General features: G+C 40.1%; 1 protein-coding gene across 1 annotated transcript in view; it reads right to left on the reverse strand.

The window, feature by feature from the left end:
• Positions 1-1,041: 1,041 nt before the first annotated feature.
• ATAD2 (ATPase family AAA domain containing 2) overlaps positions 1,042-15,155 on the reverse strand; it is a 30,184-nt gene continuing 16,070 nt past the window's right edge. Inside the window, exons 17-28 of the mRNA XM_058031651.1 lie at positions 14,428-14,533; positions 13,011-13,194; positions 11,334-11,519; positions 9,937-10,072; positions 9,589-9,785; positions 8,220-8,379; positions 7,746-7,868; positions 7,509-7,649; positions 6,050-6,403; positions 5,244-5,368; positions 3,371-3,499; positions 1,042-1,937 (exon numbers count right to left, since the gene is read on the reverse strand). Of these exons, the coding sequence (XP_057887634.1) occupies positions 1,899-1,937; positions 3,371-3,499; positions 5,244-5,368; positions 6,050-6,403; positions 7,509-7,649; positions 7,746-7,868; positions 8,220-8,379; positions 9,589-9,785; positions 9,937-10,072; positions 11,334-11,519; positions 13,011-13,194; positions 14,428-14,533 (1,880 nt within the window). The 3' untranslated portion in view covers positions 1,042-1,898. The remainder of the gene's footprint in view (positions 1,938-3,370; positions 3,500-5,243; positions 5,369-6,049; positions 6,404-7,508; positions 7,650-7,745; positions 7,869-8,219; positions 8,380-9,588; positions 9,786-9,936; positions 10,073-11,333; positions 11,520-13,010; positions 13,195-14,427; positions 14,534-15,155) is intronic.

Raw genomic sequence — 15,155 nt, forward strand, 5'->3', positions numbered from 1 at the left:
GCACCGCAGCGCCGCAGCCCGGGGACACCGGCGGCTCCTGGGCGGCCCGGGCAGGAGCGGGGGTGGCGGGGTGGGAGCTCCGGGCGGCAGCCGCGCCCCCGCTGGCAAACTTCGGCTCCGCGCTCGGGCCTCCCGCCGCGGCCGGGACGGGCTGAGGGACAGCGGCGCCCCCAGCCCGGGAAGGGCTTTGCTGCCGCTCCCGCCCGGAGCTGCCGCCGAGGGACAACACGGCCGCAGGGTCCCGCACCCAAACCAGCGCGAGTGAGGACAGAAGGAGCGGCTCTAACGAAAGACATTTCCCACACCTTGGGTTGTTGGGTTTTTTTGTTAGTTAGAGAACTTGGAGAAAGGAGACCGCTCTCCCTTTACTACGTACAAAATCTTTTAATCAGTATTTGGGTTTAACTCTCTCTCATTCAACCAGTTCTCAAAAATGCTGTTTCCTTACACTATTTTTCTCATCACTGTGTGCTATTCTGGGTCAGATGCTAAAACGTGACACTTTCCTCAAGAAAGAAAAAAGAAATATATAGGGAATGCTTAACTGTTGACAGGTGGATACAAAAGATGGAAGATTTACACAATGGGGAAGCTTTTTAAAAATCTGCCTAGGTACAGAACCCTGTCGAGCCTAGTGACAGTGCTCAAAACAGAAGTTTTGATCCCAGGAATATTTCTGGTTCCTTAATTCCACACTGTCAGTTTTCAAAATAGTGCTCTTAGTAGATGCACTCAACAGGCTGCCTGCCCCGAGTCACATTGAAATTGGCGATGGCAGCCAAGGAGATCGAGTTAAGGACATTAGTTCATTTATTACATTGTCAATGTTATAAACTGCATTAAAATGTAAATTTTCTTTTTTTTCCTTCTCCTGAGCTTGTCTTTGCTCTATAATCCATATACTGAGAGGAAGCTGATCACATGCAGTTCTTATTTTAAAACCATAGTATTTGTCCTTGTGTCTTAAATGCAAGATTATCAATGATCAAAACTGTTCTGTGATTAAAATAGAGCAGACAACCCACCACTGAAAAGAGATGAATTTTTTATTAATACCCACCAAACAATACAGAGAATAAAATCTACATAGCACACTAATGTTTGAACAAACACAGTAGAAGGACACAAAAAGAGACCACTACTGACAGAGGTAAGAAACCAAACACAGAGAAGGATTGCACAGTTTGGCGTTCAGTATCGCCACACGTTGTGTACATGAGGTGACAGAACAGCAGAGTGAAGGGTCATGCCACATATTTTATCATGATTTATATAAAATTTTATTTTCATATAGTTAAACTTTGTCCTATTTTTTAAATATCAAATTAACAGATAAATTTTCTCTGCTGGTTTGAAGAGAAATACTTCTTCAAAACAGGGTACTACTTTGCTTTACTTCAATATATTTATCACCAACAATATATTCACTTTTATGTAATAAACAGATATGATTCTTCCCAGGTGACTAGAAAACTATTTACAACTGAATTCAACTACAAGCCATCTGATGAATTAACAATTTGTGGTAAAATGCTTTTCTCCAGTATTAAGATTGTCATTATTTCAAGCACGATTGAACTTTACCTTAGAAAGTTACAGTAGTAAATCTGGCTTTGTTTCAAGTTAGGTTTTCTTTTAAAGAGAGGTACTGAAATTATCTATTCAGATCTGCTGAGTTCAAAAGGCAATCACACAGTATGTCACATTAAAATATACATATCTAGAAGGGAAATATCAAAGTCATTAAATGACTTTCTTTGAGCTTTCTTAATAAATTTTAAGATATATCTGTATAAATATATATGTAGATGTAGTATTTATTGAACAATGCAAAGAAAAAACAGCATGTAGTAAAAAGAAAACATTACAGAGTGTGTCAAGTATGCTGAAATCAAGTATCATGTATAACTGAAGGCTGTAATTTCTTTCTTCATTGCCTAAGAAGAAAAAAAGACCAATTAGGAGTCAGTGTGAATACAAACTTAAGAAACCTGTTTGCTACTTCATCAAAAGAAGTGAGAATGTGTGCACACAATTGTTAGCAATGATTTAGCCAATGCATGTGCTACCACCACCACTGTTCTGTACTCACTGGCTCCAACACACCCTTATGCACCAAAAACAGAGAGCAGGCTAGGAAAACTGCAGGGATCTGTATCAGGGGACCATGGATCAATGGTGCTTTCAGCAATTAGAGAGGAGACAGTTCCCAAAGAGTCACAGCTAAAAGCTGAACTGTTCTTTTCTGCACTCTGAATAAACACTTGTTAAAGCCTCTGTTTTCATACAGTAGAACTTACTCCTGGACTGATTTGTGCAATCTCTTTGAATAGGAAATATTCTTTGGTCAAAGGTCAAAGAAGCAGAAAACAAATCAAGTTCTGTCACAAAAGCTCACAAGCACCAGGATAACAAACATGCTAAATCATGTAATTTATGATAGATAGGAGAGTGCATTTTTCAGGAATGGCATCCTGCATCCAACTAGTCCTCACTGTTGCACAATCAGAGCAAGAGCATCTGACTCACTATCAGATGTGGAAGGAGAGATCAAGATGATCAGGATCCAAGAGAAGAGGCTTCCTGGTTTTTTTTTAAGGAAAACTGAGATGCATAAAAAAATTTTATCTATTCTTATGCATGACCACCTGGAAGACAAATGGATTCAAGGACTTTGAAGCTGAAGACTGAATATCCAACCTATCTAAATCAACTCAACATTGGGAATGTCAGACTGGGACCATGGGTTACTGTGGAGTATTTCTGCCAAGTTCTGACAACATGGAAATCCTCTCTTACAGGAAGAGATTACAGAACCCGACTCATTAGCATTAAACCTCCATAGGCAGGAAGCTCCCATTTATGAAATTAAAGCTGCTTGAGCCATTCTAGCTAAACAGCAAGTCTGGTGAGACTAAAGTCTCTTCTTGTTATGCCTCATACTTAGTTTCTTTTCAGGAATGGAGTGACTGCTATACAAGTGTTACCACGTGTGAGTGCCCACAAGAGGAGAACGAGGAAGTGACAGACTGAGAAAAGCACCCTCCTTTCACAGCCCCCCCAGGACCGAAGAGGTACTGGAGCAGGAGTGGTGACAGACTGAGCTCAACTGCCTTGAGAGGGCTCTGGGGGCACCCATCATCTTCAAACTTTTTCCTGCTGAAACTGCCAGCAGCTAAGCCAAATGCAACAATAGTTTTGCAATACGGAGAAATGTCTTCCAGACTGTAATGAACAAATCTTGTAACACAGGCAACTAAGCAGCAATGAGTAATACCAAATAACCACAACATTCACAGGGCACACGTACATATGCATAACACACAGACTTGTAATAATGTCAGAAAGTGCAACAAGACAAAAAAATTACCTTCACTAATTCGTTTTTGTCACCATCTTCCCGGTGCTGGTAAATGCACTGGCTAAGGACAGCATACAGTTTCTCCATGCGAAATATACTGACGTTCTCAGTTACCACGGCAATAGAATGCAGCACTTGCTGAAGAAAAAAAAATGGAAACCAGAGTTCAGAATAGCACAAGATAAGCAGCAAACAGAAAAGGTAGGACAGGTGTATGGCCAACTTCCCATGTGAAACTTTTTAATTGCTGCCAAAGAAGTGATTGCATACTCTCATATGTGTTGAGTTCTAGCCCTATTATCAAGCAAATAAATGAAAAAACTCAAAACCCCTAAAAAAAAAAAAAAAAAACAAGCCTAAACAAAACCAAGCAGTTACAGTTTGGAAGGTCACTCAGCTTATTGTCTACAAGTGAATTCCAAAGAGCCTAACACACACAGCAAGTTCCAGTGGCACTCTTGTTAAGGACTCAAGTTTTCTAAAAGATGCATTTGATGACTGTAGCTCTGTCCTCACAGCTGAGAGCTCTGGAAGGGCTCTGTGGTACCATCTCTGCAGTGGGCAGTACCTTCAGAGCACACACTGCTGGCACCCTGACCATCTCTGCAGTGGGCTGTACCTTCAGAGCACACACTGCTGGCACCCTGACTCCAGAGAAACCCATGTGCATTGCCTACAGAGACAGACATGAACACCATCTTCCTCACCAGGGGAAGTGCAGGGGCAGGCACTGAGCCATCTCTGCTCTTTGGTGGCCACTGACAGGACCCAAGGGAACAGCATGGAGCTGTGTCAGGGGAATTTAGGCTGCATATAAGGAAGAAGTTCTTCACCCAGAAGGTGGTCAGGCAGTAGAACAGGCTCCTCAGGAAAGTGGCTACAGCACCAAGATTGACAGAGCTCAAGAAACATTTAGACAATGTTCTCAAGCTCATGGCAGGATTGTTGGGAGTGCCCTGGGCAGGGCCAGGAGTTGGACTCTATCCTTCCTAGATCCCTTCCAACTCAGGATATTCTATCATTCTATGAACACAAACCCATAACATTTCCTTGCTTAGGAAGCCTGTCTTGAAAAGTTAATTTCTCTCTTCTCACTCCATTTCTTTTCATGGCAGATAAACAGCAGCCTCCTCTGGTTTGACCCACCTCCAGGACCTCAACCTCAATTTCCTGAATTCTCCTCACTGCAACATCTCCAGAAAAAGGCCAGGTCCATCTACCCTCTACCCTCTCCAACTCATGCAAAGGAACTTCTTTGACCCCCTGCAGCTAGGCATATTTTTGACCCTTTCAGGAACTGTATTGTAGGGTAACAACTTCTCTCCTGTAGGGACTGGAAAAACCTTGTAACACGGTACCTATATGAATGTAAAATTCTATCACTGGATTTTGAAAGTGTTTGAGAAGAGAAGATATTAGTATTTTATCCAGAATGACCTTTAAGTCAACCTGCTAACTTCAAAGTCCTAAAGTCATCTCTGCTAAAAATCAATGTAATCTTTCAGTTTCTAATAAATGAAAACATGCAAACAGCAAGCCAAAACAACCCCCCAGTCCATCATAAAAACTGCCAAGACACTAATAACCAACAGCATTACCAGTTTGCCAGTGTGCTATTTTAAAATCTAACAAGCCCTTTTACATTAACAATAGGAGATAATCCAGTCTCCTAAAATTTTAGTTCACCAAAAGCAAGAACAGCAGCCTACACTAGCTGTGGAAACAAGTCATAGTCCATTACAGGTTGAGTTATTTCACCAGCTATTTATTCCTCCCATACTTTGTCTGAATTGACTGGTTAACAACTGACTTAATTTACAACTCTGTATGTAGCAAGAAAATGTCTTACTTTGGTATTAACAAAATTAAAATTTAAACTTACTTTGAGCTCACAGTAATCCACAAACACTCTCTGTGTGCCAATTTTCACTGCCTTCCCAACACATCCCAGCTGTTTCTCTTCCACCTGAGATGATCTTGCACGAGTCATACGGTGTACCCACAAATCTGGAACAACACAAATTTCTTAAGTCAGGATTTCTCTTTCTCTGAAACACAGTAAGAGTGAAGTACCCTGTACTTGGAGAAGAGAACCTCTCTGCAACAACAGACAACTGTTACCATTTTTCACTGATAAATGCTTGACACTTTTACCTCCTTTCTGGCAAAAATCTCTGCTCCATGAAAACTAGAGACTTGAACACAAAAAAAACCCCCAATACTAGACAAAAAGGCAGGGGAAAAACCAGGGGAAAAAATCCTGTTGCCATTACAGTATTGTGCTGTAAAACTCCAAAGTAAGTTAGGTTAGAAAACACATCTTATACTGCAAACACTAGGACATAACTCTTCTATTCCACACATGAGCCTGGGTGCACACTGAAGCACAGCTTTTTAACTTAGGTTTCTTATTGCTGGAAAGATCCTCATGCAATAAAAGAAAGCCATTGTTTGTTTTTCAGTTAGGTACTATTTGAAAAATAAACTGCAGAATCAGAAACTCAGCAGCTGCAGAAATACACGAGTTTGGCTGGCATAACTTGAGGGGCAGCACCACTATGCAAGAAACTGTGCACCAATTTGAGAGACAAGTGAGAACAGAAATCAGGAAGGCTAAAACCTGGCAGGTAGTGTAACCCTCCTGAGGAGGAATCAGGGGGTGAATGACCTGTTTGATCTTTCACTTACCATCTGAACGTCCATCTTCAGAAGTTCCAGCTTTTTGACAGTCTGGCATCTCACTCTGTTCTCTTTGGTCTGAATGTTCTCTCCTTTTTCCAGAAGGAGATTTGCCCACAAGGGGAACTCTCTCTCTTTCATTTTCTGTCCTATTTTTCTGTCGTTCTTGAAGTACATTTTCATGTTCTTCAGGAGTATCCTGAGAGGATGCAAATTCAGTGCAGTCTGTGCCAGACTCTTCATTGCTCTCCACTTCATTTTGGTCTTCAGGAATTTTATTCTCTTTATTGAACTGAACATTCCTCTTCTTTGCTGCAATACTTGAAGACTCTCTATTCCTTTTGCGTTTTCTTTTTGACTTCTCTACAAAGAGATACAAGCAAAAGTAATCCAAAACAATACCAAAACAAGAAGCATGCTCATCTTACTTGTCTGATAAGGAAAATGACCAAATGAGCTTAAATACCACTGCCCATCTCCCCAGACATGTGTCTAGAGAAAAAATTGGTATTTATTAGAGTCAGGTAGCTACTAGATTTTAAAAGATCCAGCTACAGAATTTAATTCACAAAACCAACAGCTTCAAGAGGCTATGAAAACAGAAGTCTTACTTTAGACAGGAAGTCTTACTGGAAAGCAAGATTATTAAGTGACTTAGTAATGTAATATATGTGAACAGAAACATATTTGGAGATGAACCCTCAGAATCTGTAAATCTCACAAAAGTTAGAGACACATTGGGAAAAGCTTAAGAGGCACTTTTAAGGAAGTATTTGCTGGAGAAAAAAAACCTCCATAGAGATTTCCACCTCATAAGCTTTCTGATTCAGTTAACCTTGTTCAATACAAACTTGCCATTTTCCCTTCCAGAAAACCCCACTACCCTTTGTACTCAGAGAGTACCACAGAGTACCTGTGGGTCAAGTCAGTGGCAAAATTCCCAGATATGCCAGCAAGACCAGGAAATGTCACATCAAGTCATGTGTTTTAAACCCTCTTTTCCCCCCATGTCGTATTCATGGTAAAACTGAAGAAAATAATTATCTTTCCTTTATATGTCTATTATTATTGCTCCCCTTTTTTAACCTTTTCTCCTTCAATTGAAAATCACAGGAATAGAGTTTAATGTTTGAGGGCAGGGAAGGGGAAAACACTGTTGCATACAACTAAAAACTAGGTAAGCATTCAGAAACTGCCATGTACAACTTTATTAAGAGGTAGCAATGTAGGAGCCATTAAATAGCAGTGGGCCACTAAGGGCAGTGTCTTACAATGTCAACTAGCCATTGTACTTGGACTTTACAACCATACTGAATGAATGACCTCTGGATTTATCCCAAGTTTTGCAGCATATTAAAATATGTAATGCCTCTGGCATGAAGAACCAGGCATCATAGGAACCTGTTAAGTCACAAGAACAGCAGCTTCAGCACCTTCTCCAGGAAAGTCTGAGTAAAACACAACTTGCCTTTAGAGCAGGGGGTACTGACATCCACAGGCACTGCTAGGATCTTCAGTTTTTCATTACACTTTGGATCTGTTTTCTTACACCCAGGAACAGAGTCCTCCTCTGGCATTTCACAGAAGGAAGAGGAAGCACGGTCCGAACCTTGCAATAAAGAAGAGAGAGCAAAGCAGGGTGTCTTGCATGGCTGGTCACAGATACTGAGCTAAGTCTTTCATTCCTCAGTGCCAAAGAACATACCTCTCTGCTTACGAGACTCTTTGATTTCTTGGCAGCGGCGCTCGAAATCCTCATCCATCTCCTCCCTCACTATGGAATAGGCAGTGTCTCTCAGAGCACAGGCCCTGTGCCTGAGGAGGCGATCTGAAATTGTACAGCCACAACTGAGTGCTTTCTTCCAGCCAATGAAACCCTTAGTTTTGTTTACTTAGAAAGGTTTTTCTCTTGTCATAGGTAGGTTCTGAAAGGTTATCTCAGTCAATCTTTTCAGCATGCCAACTGATAAGTTAATTTTAAAGCAAAAGCAGTAGCTTCCAATCAACATATCTACCACAATTTCATGCCCAAATAAGTTTATTTGATACTGCAACATTCACAACCTGGCCAGAAATGCCCTCTGGGGATCTTTTAAATAATCTGATCTCACATCTACTGTACACCAATGACACTTAAATTTAAAATTTTTACAAATTAGTGATAAAACCACATCCTCACCTCCAGGATCTTTAGCTGGGTTGTACTCTAAAGCATTGCTACAGATTAGATCAATGTCTTTTAGAAAGTCTCTTGCAGTTGGGTACTGGTGCATATCAATCTTGGACAGAACTGTGGAGAGGTCCATGGGTTGTTTAATAACAGCATTGTAATCAGGTACCTACAAAAGAAATACATGCTCAGAGATTTAACATAGCAGCCACCAAAAATAATTATTTGCATGAAGTATTTTATTTGACTTGTTAAAAATCCCAATATGATGCTTCCAAAGATGTGGAAATTACCCAAGCAGCTTCTTGAAAACAGAAAGACTATTTCAGCTGGTTTTGAAGAGACAGGCTAGAAGAGGGTAAAACAAAGAAGCAGGGAGGTGAGAAGAATGTGTGGGGCAGAGAAGGGAACCAGCATCCAGAGTGGAACTTGTTTCACTTCCTTTTGGAAAATAACAGCAAAAAAAACCATTTCTCAGTAAAGTCACCAGAAATTCTCTTTGGTTTTGGCAGCAAGAAAAAGGATGCAGGAATTGCACCTTTGAAGTACCTGTCCTGGGGACCTAGAATGAGATAGCTGGACCCAGGGGTGCCAATTTCTTTATTCTGACAATAGAAGGAACCTAATGACTAGTTCAGATGAGGACATCTATGTTTGTTTAGATTATTCAGATCTGGAAATTACAAGTAAAGGAAAGAAGTCAGTGGACATGTGGGGAAATAGGACCTTGTGCAAATGCAAAGCTATCTCAAATTTCCAGCTGACTTGGAAGTATGTGCCCCAGCCTACAATTATTTAATGAATTAAATGAGAAGCATATGGGAGGAAGAAAAAAAAAATATCACACAGCCTTTAAGGTTGATCTTATAGCAGGGAAAGCCCCCTGAGAACAGAATCTGAAAATCTGACAAACTGCTGCTTCTACTCTTGTTCTCGCAGAAACTATGGACAGACAATTAAAGAGCTTTACACTTTATTAAAACAGCCCTGGAAGTACTGTTTATAATTACAGAGAAAAAGACAGATCTCAACTTTTCACAAGCCAACTGTGTTAGCATTTGATATAACTGGCACCTGGACTAGATGATCCTTGTTGAGATTATTCCATTAGAAGGGTCATCCAAGTTTTAAAGAGGTTTTAAAAGGAAGATAGGAACTTAGTGAACACTCAAATAACAGACATTCGAGTGACCCAGAATCAAAAAAAGTGAAAGCAAAACAAAACTTCACCTCCCATATCCTGGAGATTCATAATGCTATGATCCTAAAGACAAAGATAAACCTTCCTAGAAAGAACACACAAACACTGAGGAACACACACACAGAAATTGTGAATACACACAGATATAATGATACTGCAGATCAACACTATATTTACCTCCTGTGGGTCAACAGGCTTTGTGAATGCCCTGAAACGCCTGTCAATGACGAGCCTGTGGGTCACATCCCGCAGGTAAATCCTCAGCTCCCGCAGCGTGTCCTCCTCCTGCTCCTCCAGCTGTTTGAGCTCCTCCTCCGACAGCTGCCGAGGCTTTGGGGGCGGTGCCACAGGCAGCACTTCCAGGGGCTGCCGAGCTGAAATGGAAATTTTCAGTCAATGAATGGTACTCAAATACAGGCACATGAAAAATAATTGACAGAAAATTACCCCAAAGGAAACACTGTATTGTATTAGCTGTTAACTTACTGCTAGCCAAGTTTTATGTTATGTTTTGAATATCCTCACCTGAGTTGTTTTTTGATGCAGGAGGTTCAGCAGCTTGCTTCATAACTAAGTCCTCAAAAAAACTTCTTCTTTCAGCACAGGTAGGCCACTGGATTTTGAAAACTTCTTCACAATCGTTATTAAATAAAGCTTTTATCTAAAGCATGAAGAGAAAAAAAATTCAGATATAAGGCCATGCACATTTTTTGTATTTTTTAATATTCTATTCCAAAAAGCTGAGTGCCTTTCTAAACTAAACTGAATATTCATCTGGGTAAGATAAGCTTTGTAGAGTTGTCTTCTTGGCTGTAAAAGGCTAAATTTTCATAGAATGGCAAATTAAAACACTTGCTCTGAGGAATTATACCATCTAGAGTTTAGGCTCCATGAAAAAAAGATGTGATAAACCACTGATTGGAGAGTCACCACTTCCAAGGTTGGTTACTTTGTATTTACCTGCCTTTCTGTTCTTTAGCTTGAATCTTTATGGCAGCTATGGAGGGAATGGGCAAGTGCCAGCTTGTTGTTAAGGTGGCTTTTAAAATTTTGTTTTTAATAAATTTAAATGAAGTGTCTAAACTTGCATTATTTCCAGGCTGTAGTCTGTTTTTCCATCTCTATTACCAAAGGGTATGGAAATAATTTCATTCCTTATTTTAGGAAGCATTTAACAACATCACAGTAAGTTCTGCTACTAAGACAAAATAATCAGAGCATCATATTCACATTTTGAACACCTTCCTTTAACACTCTCTGATGTTGTTTCTGAAATCCCAGTGCAGCTTGAGGGGACTGGGGAGGTAGTTTTACCACCACAAATGTCCAGAAAGCTCAGCAGATAACCTTACTGAATTTTGTTAAGGAATACAACTAAAAATTGATTTCTAAGTTACTTAAATGGAAGTTGGACTTTATCTTTCCAGTATGTCAAGTGTTCACCTACCAGTTGTAAAAAGAAATGGAAATAATAATGAAATTATTGAAATTTGAAATAACATTCCATCAATAACAGTGTGACCACTGTACTTTTCCAGTAAAAATAGCTTTCACTTTTCAGTAAAACAATCTTTTTCCTATCTCAAGCACTGTATATTCTTCACTAAGCACACACCTCACCATCTTGCAGTCACCAAAATGACTGCCTGAAGCAAATTTGTACATCTGTCTAATAAGCATCAGTGTGTGAGATGGGTGAAACATTTGGGTTAAAGTCAATCCTTTTACTCAGAACACACTTTAGACAAATACTTTCACACCACTGTTTTGTCTAAGCAAATTTTAAGAGACTTTTAAGAGTGTTTGAGTGCCCAAATAGTAACAACATGAATTTGCTTTAGAGTGGTACAGCATTCCCATGCTTAAAGGAACTATAAACTAACAAACAAAAAAGGAAGAGTAAAAGAAGTATTGATAAATACCTCTTCTGGGAGATCTCCATGCTTTACATCAGTTGTTGCAAGGAGCAGAACTGGAGCAAACGTTGGAATGTTCTGCAGTAGTGTTGTAAAAACAGCTTTCACTGTGGGTCCAACAGTGTCCCACCACAAAGGGATCTGTGGCACATAAATGATGCTTGGTGCTGTTCTCTGAGCCTCTCGCATCAACTGGCAAAATGAAAGCTCAGGTAAGAAAACTACATCCTGTAGAACAGGCTATAAATAACTACACATCAAACTCTCTTATGAAATAGGAGTACATGAAGCTAAAACATCAGGACAAATCAATAAATTAACTACTCCTTAACAATAAGGTAAAATTTTCAGTTTTATTCAAACACAGACATGGCTACACAGACAGAAACAGACTTGAATCTCTGCACAAAACTTATGTGGAAGAGAACTCCTGAAGAGCCTCAGCACTCAGCCAATCTGGTGGTGCACCCAAAAAAACACAACAGCCCTTCAGCAAGATGTATTAGCCTGGAGAAATTGCCACACAAGTGCAACTACACCCATTTCTGTTCAGAGCACACACACAGACTCAAAGACCTATGTGAGAAGCCTGCTTACAATGCATAATTTCAAGCACATTTTATAAGAGGTGACCATTCTTTTGTCTGCCTGAAGAGCTAAATCACAACTTCTTACTACCAGAGGATCCATCAGAGCAGATGATATGCTTTGGAAGAGCACAAGCCACTGCTTACAGATGGCACCTCAATCACAGGAGACAAAATGCATCTACTGCCAGAGGGAAGTGACAAATTTCTCCATGTGCCCTCTCAGATTAACAATATTTAGAGAGTTCCTGTCAAAAGGTGGGGAAGCACACATGGTATATCCAGGCAGTCACTACACAGGGTAGTTACTCATCCACAGATGCAACCATCACAGAACAAAAGGAAAATTGCTCCTCCTGTGTGACAAAAGAGCCATGGAATGTGTCTGTCCTGACTCCTACAGCTCTCCAACACTGCTACTAAATTCTGTGAATTGTGAATTCTGTGAAGGTAAAAATCTTTTAATACAGAAATGCCAAACAACACCATGTATTCCCTACCTAAAACTAAAGAAGAAGGAAACCAGCACTAATCTGGTTATATTTAATTTTCCTAGTGAAGGAAAGCAAACCAGTCTAACAATCTTAGTGTTATATGAATTTTAATTTCTTTACTGCATGTACTACAAACAAGCTGTATATGTACAAGAAGAAACCCTTTTTCCCCAAGCCTTGACTGTCCTATGAATGTAATAATAAACAGGGCTTCAGAAAGTGCATGATGCCATCAGGCTGATGCAGAGCCATCTACTGAGAGCACAGAGGCTTAAGAAGCAATGAAAATTTCCTGGATGCAACACAGACCAGCAGGATTTTTTGGCCACAGAGAGTGCTTTATTAGCAGCACCTCCCATCTTCCAGAGCTGCTAGCAACAACCTCACTGCTTCCTTTCAAAAGGAAAACATGACTATGTATACCATCCTTATACAGTATCATTCCATCTAGAAAAAAAAGTGGATTTCCAGACAGAAGTAAACATAAAAGCCTATCCCAACCAGGCCTCCTCCATTAAAAATGAATTTTGCTTATTTCACAAATTTACATACAGTTTATATTCAGTTTATGAGTCATACCAGATTAATGAGAAAAAAGATACCTGTGCACATGTTTCTTCTGGGGATGTGATGCTAACAAACAAAGCAGGCAGGTCTAGGGTATAAACAGGGAACTTCTCCAGGGCATGGATTACTGCAGGTGCCAGATGAAAAGCCTGCCCACACCCTGGATCTTCAACTAATAGGAACCGTGGCCTGAAAGATGTTGGCTGGCAACGAGGATTTCTACAACAGTAAGAAGAAAACAAGTTTAAAAACAAGTGATTAATAGGCACACAGATGTTGAAGTTTTTCCTATATGCTTTTTTTTTTTGGTAAATATACTCCTTGTTCCATGAAATAATAAGCCAGACTGATCAGGAAGACTATCAAAGCCTATTTTCTCAAGAACTGGTACCATTTCCACTAAGAAATCCTGCCAGGCCCCAGCATGTCTGCCATTCCTTTAGCTGGCTTAAGTAAGAGCTCTTAAATCCTTCAGGGAAGCTGTCCAGCCAAATGCTCACACAAAACTGGCCTGTGACCTGATATGGGCAGAACAACAACTCTTTCTTTTCTAAGCACAAACCAATCTGGGTCTCTTCACTCCATGTACACCACTATTTTCAATGGGTCTTGACTTTAGGTAACAGATCTCTACACCTGCCAAGGTTAGCTAAAATTTGGCTGTAGTGACTGGAGATGGTGGTAAGGAAGAAGCATACCAACATTTCTAGGAAAAAAATTAATGTGGGCACTGAAACACGTTAGCTGTATCTGAAGAAGCACACAATTGGATTGGTTAAATTACTTCTATGGTTTCCTCTCTGAACTGTCTATTAATTTCCTAATCATCTTGTTTTATGAGCATGAAACACTTGTGAAGAGGTTTGTGGGTTTTTCTACCTCAAGACTGTTGTACCTTTACTTGCTAAAGTCAAAGATCTTAGAAGAATAACTGACCCAACAGTGACAACAATGATCTACTGCTTCAGCTGTTGATTTACACAACTTCCACAATGAAACATCAAAAATTAATAAACTCTGTAGGTTAAAGGTACAAAATGCAGACGTTATTTTTCTCACAGTTTTAACAAGTTATTTCTCAATTTGATTTCTCATTTAACAATCTTGGAAGGCAGAAGGGAAGAAGATGGCTACACAAATCCTTAGGGTTCTTTTAAGCTAAAAGGGCAGACAGCACATTTTTTGGGTGTTGAATCTTTGGATTAAATCAACATGTTCTGATAATCTGTGGACCACTGACTTAGGCAAACAGGGCAGGGCCAGTCAGTTTGATGGGCCAGGGCAGTTTATTTAGTTAGAACATTTGGATCCAGGTGGATTTCACACTTACTTCTTGCAAATATTGACCAACCCCCCCACACCCATCACTCCTTCATCCAGCACCCCTCACAAGAAATCAGTTTACAGACCCAGCCATCTTAAAAATATAAACATAAAGGGGACAAACAAAACCTGTTTAAAGTGAGGAATTCTGCCTTTTCACGATCAGGTACTTTGTGAGCTGGATTCTCTTCAAAGATTGATGGTGATTCCTCTTCACTGTCAATCACATCATTTCCTAAAATAGGATTTAAAGGTGAGAGCTTTGTTGACTTTCCTGAATAGTTCAAATCTCACTCTTGCATTAATACACCTTTGAAATCAGTGCAGGAAATCATTCTCTTCTATTTTGTTTGAGGACATACACTGAATGGTATTTTCTGAAGGGTTCATTCTATCATAGATGTAAGGAGATTGCACAGCTTCTACAAAGCTGTCCTATGTGCCACAATTTGCATCAGGTTTCCCTGTTGACAAAAACTTGGGAGTTTTTTTTTCCCTTGGAATAAATTTGATTAGGAGCAATGTCTGTACTTCCTAGACACCTGAAAAACCCAATGAGGCCACTGCTTTTTGAAACAGGTTTTCCCACCAGGTGTGAGGAAATTAAGTGAATGTAATGACCACAGCCTTCCATTTGTCCAGAACTAGTCAGAGTATAAAGACCCACACAACTCCTAAGTGAGGCTTCCACACAACTTCTAAGTGAGGCTTCTCGAAGATCACAAAAGGGGAGATAATGGCAGGTGGACAGAGAGGGGGAGCAATTATCCATCTCCCAGCCCCAGTGCTTTCATTGTGTTGGTGGGTCTCTGCCTCTGTTTCATCAGCACAAACAATCCCAACTCTACCAGGAGTGA

Source organism: Melospiza georgiana, chromosome 1, assembly GCF_028018845.1.
Source record: "Melospiza georgiana isolate bMelGeo1 chromosome 1, bMelGeo1.pri, whole genome shotgun sequence".
Classification (NCBI taxonomy): domain Eukaryota; kingdom Metazoa; phylum Chordata; class Aves; order Passeriformes; family Passerellidae; genus Melospiza; species Melospiza georgiana.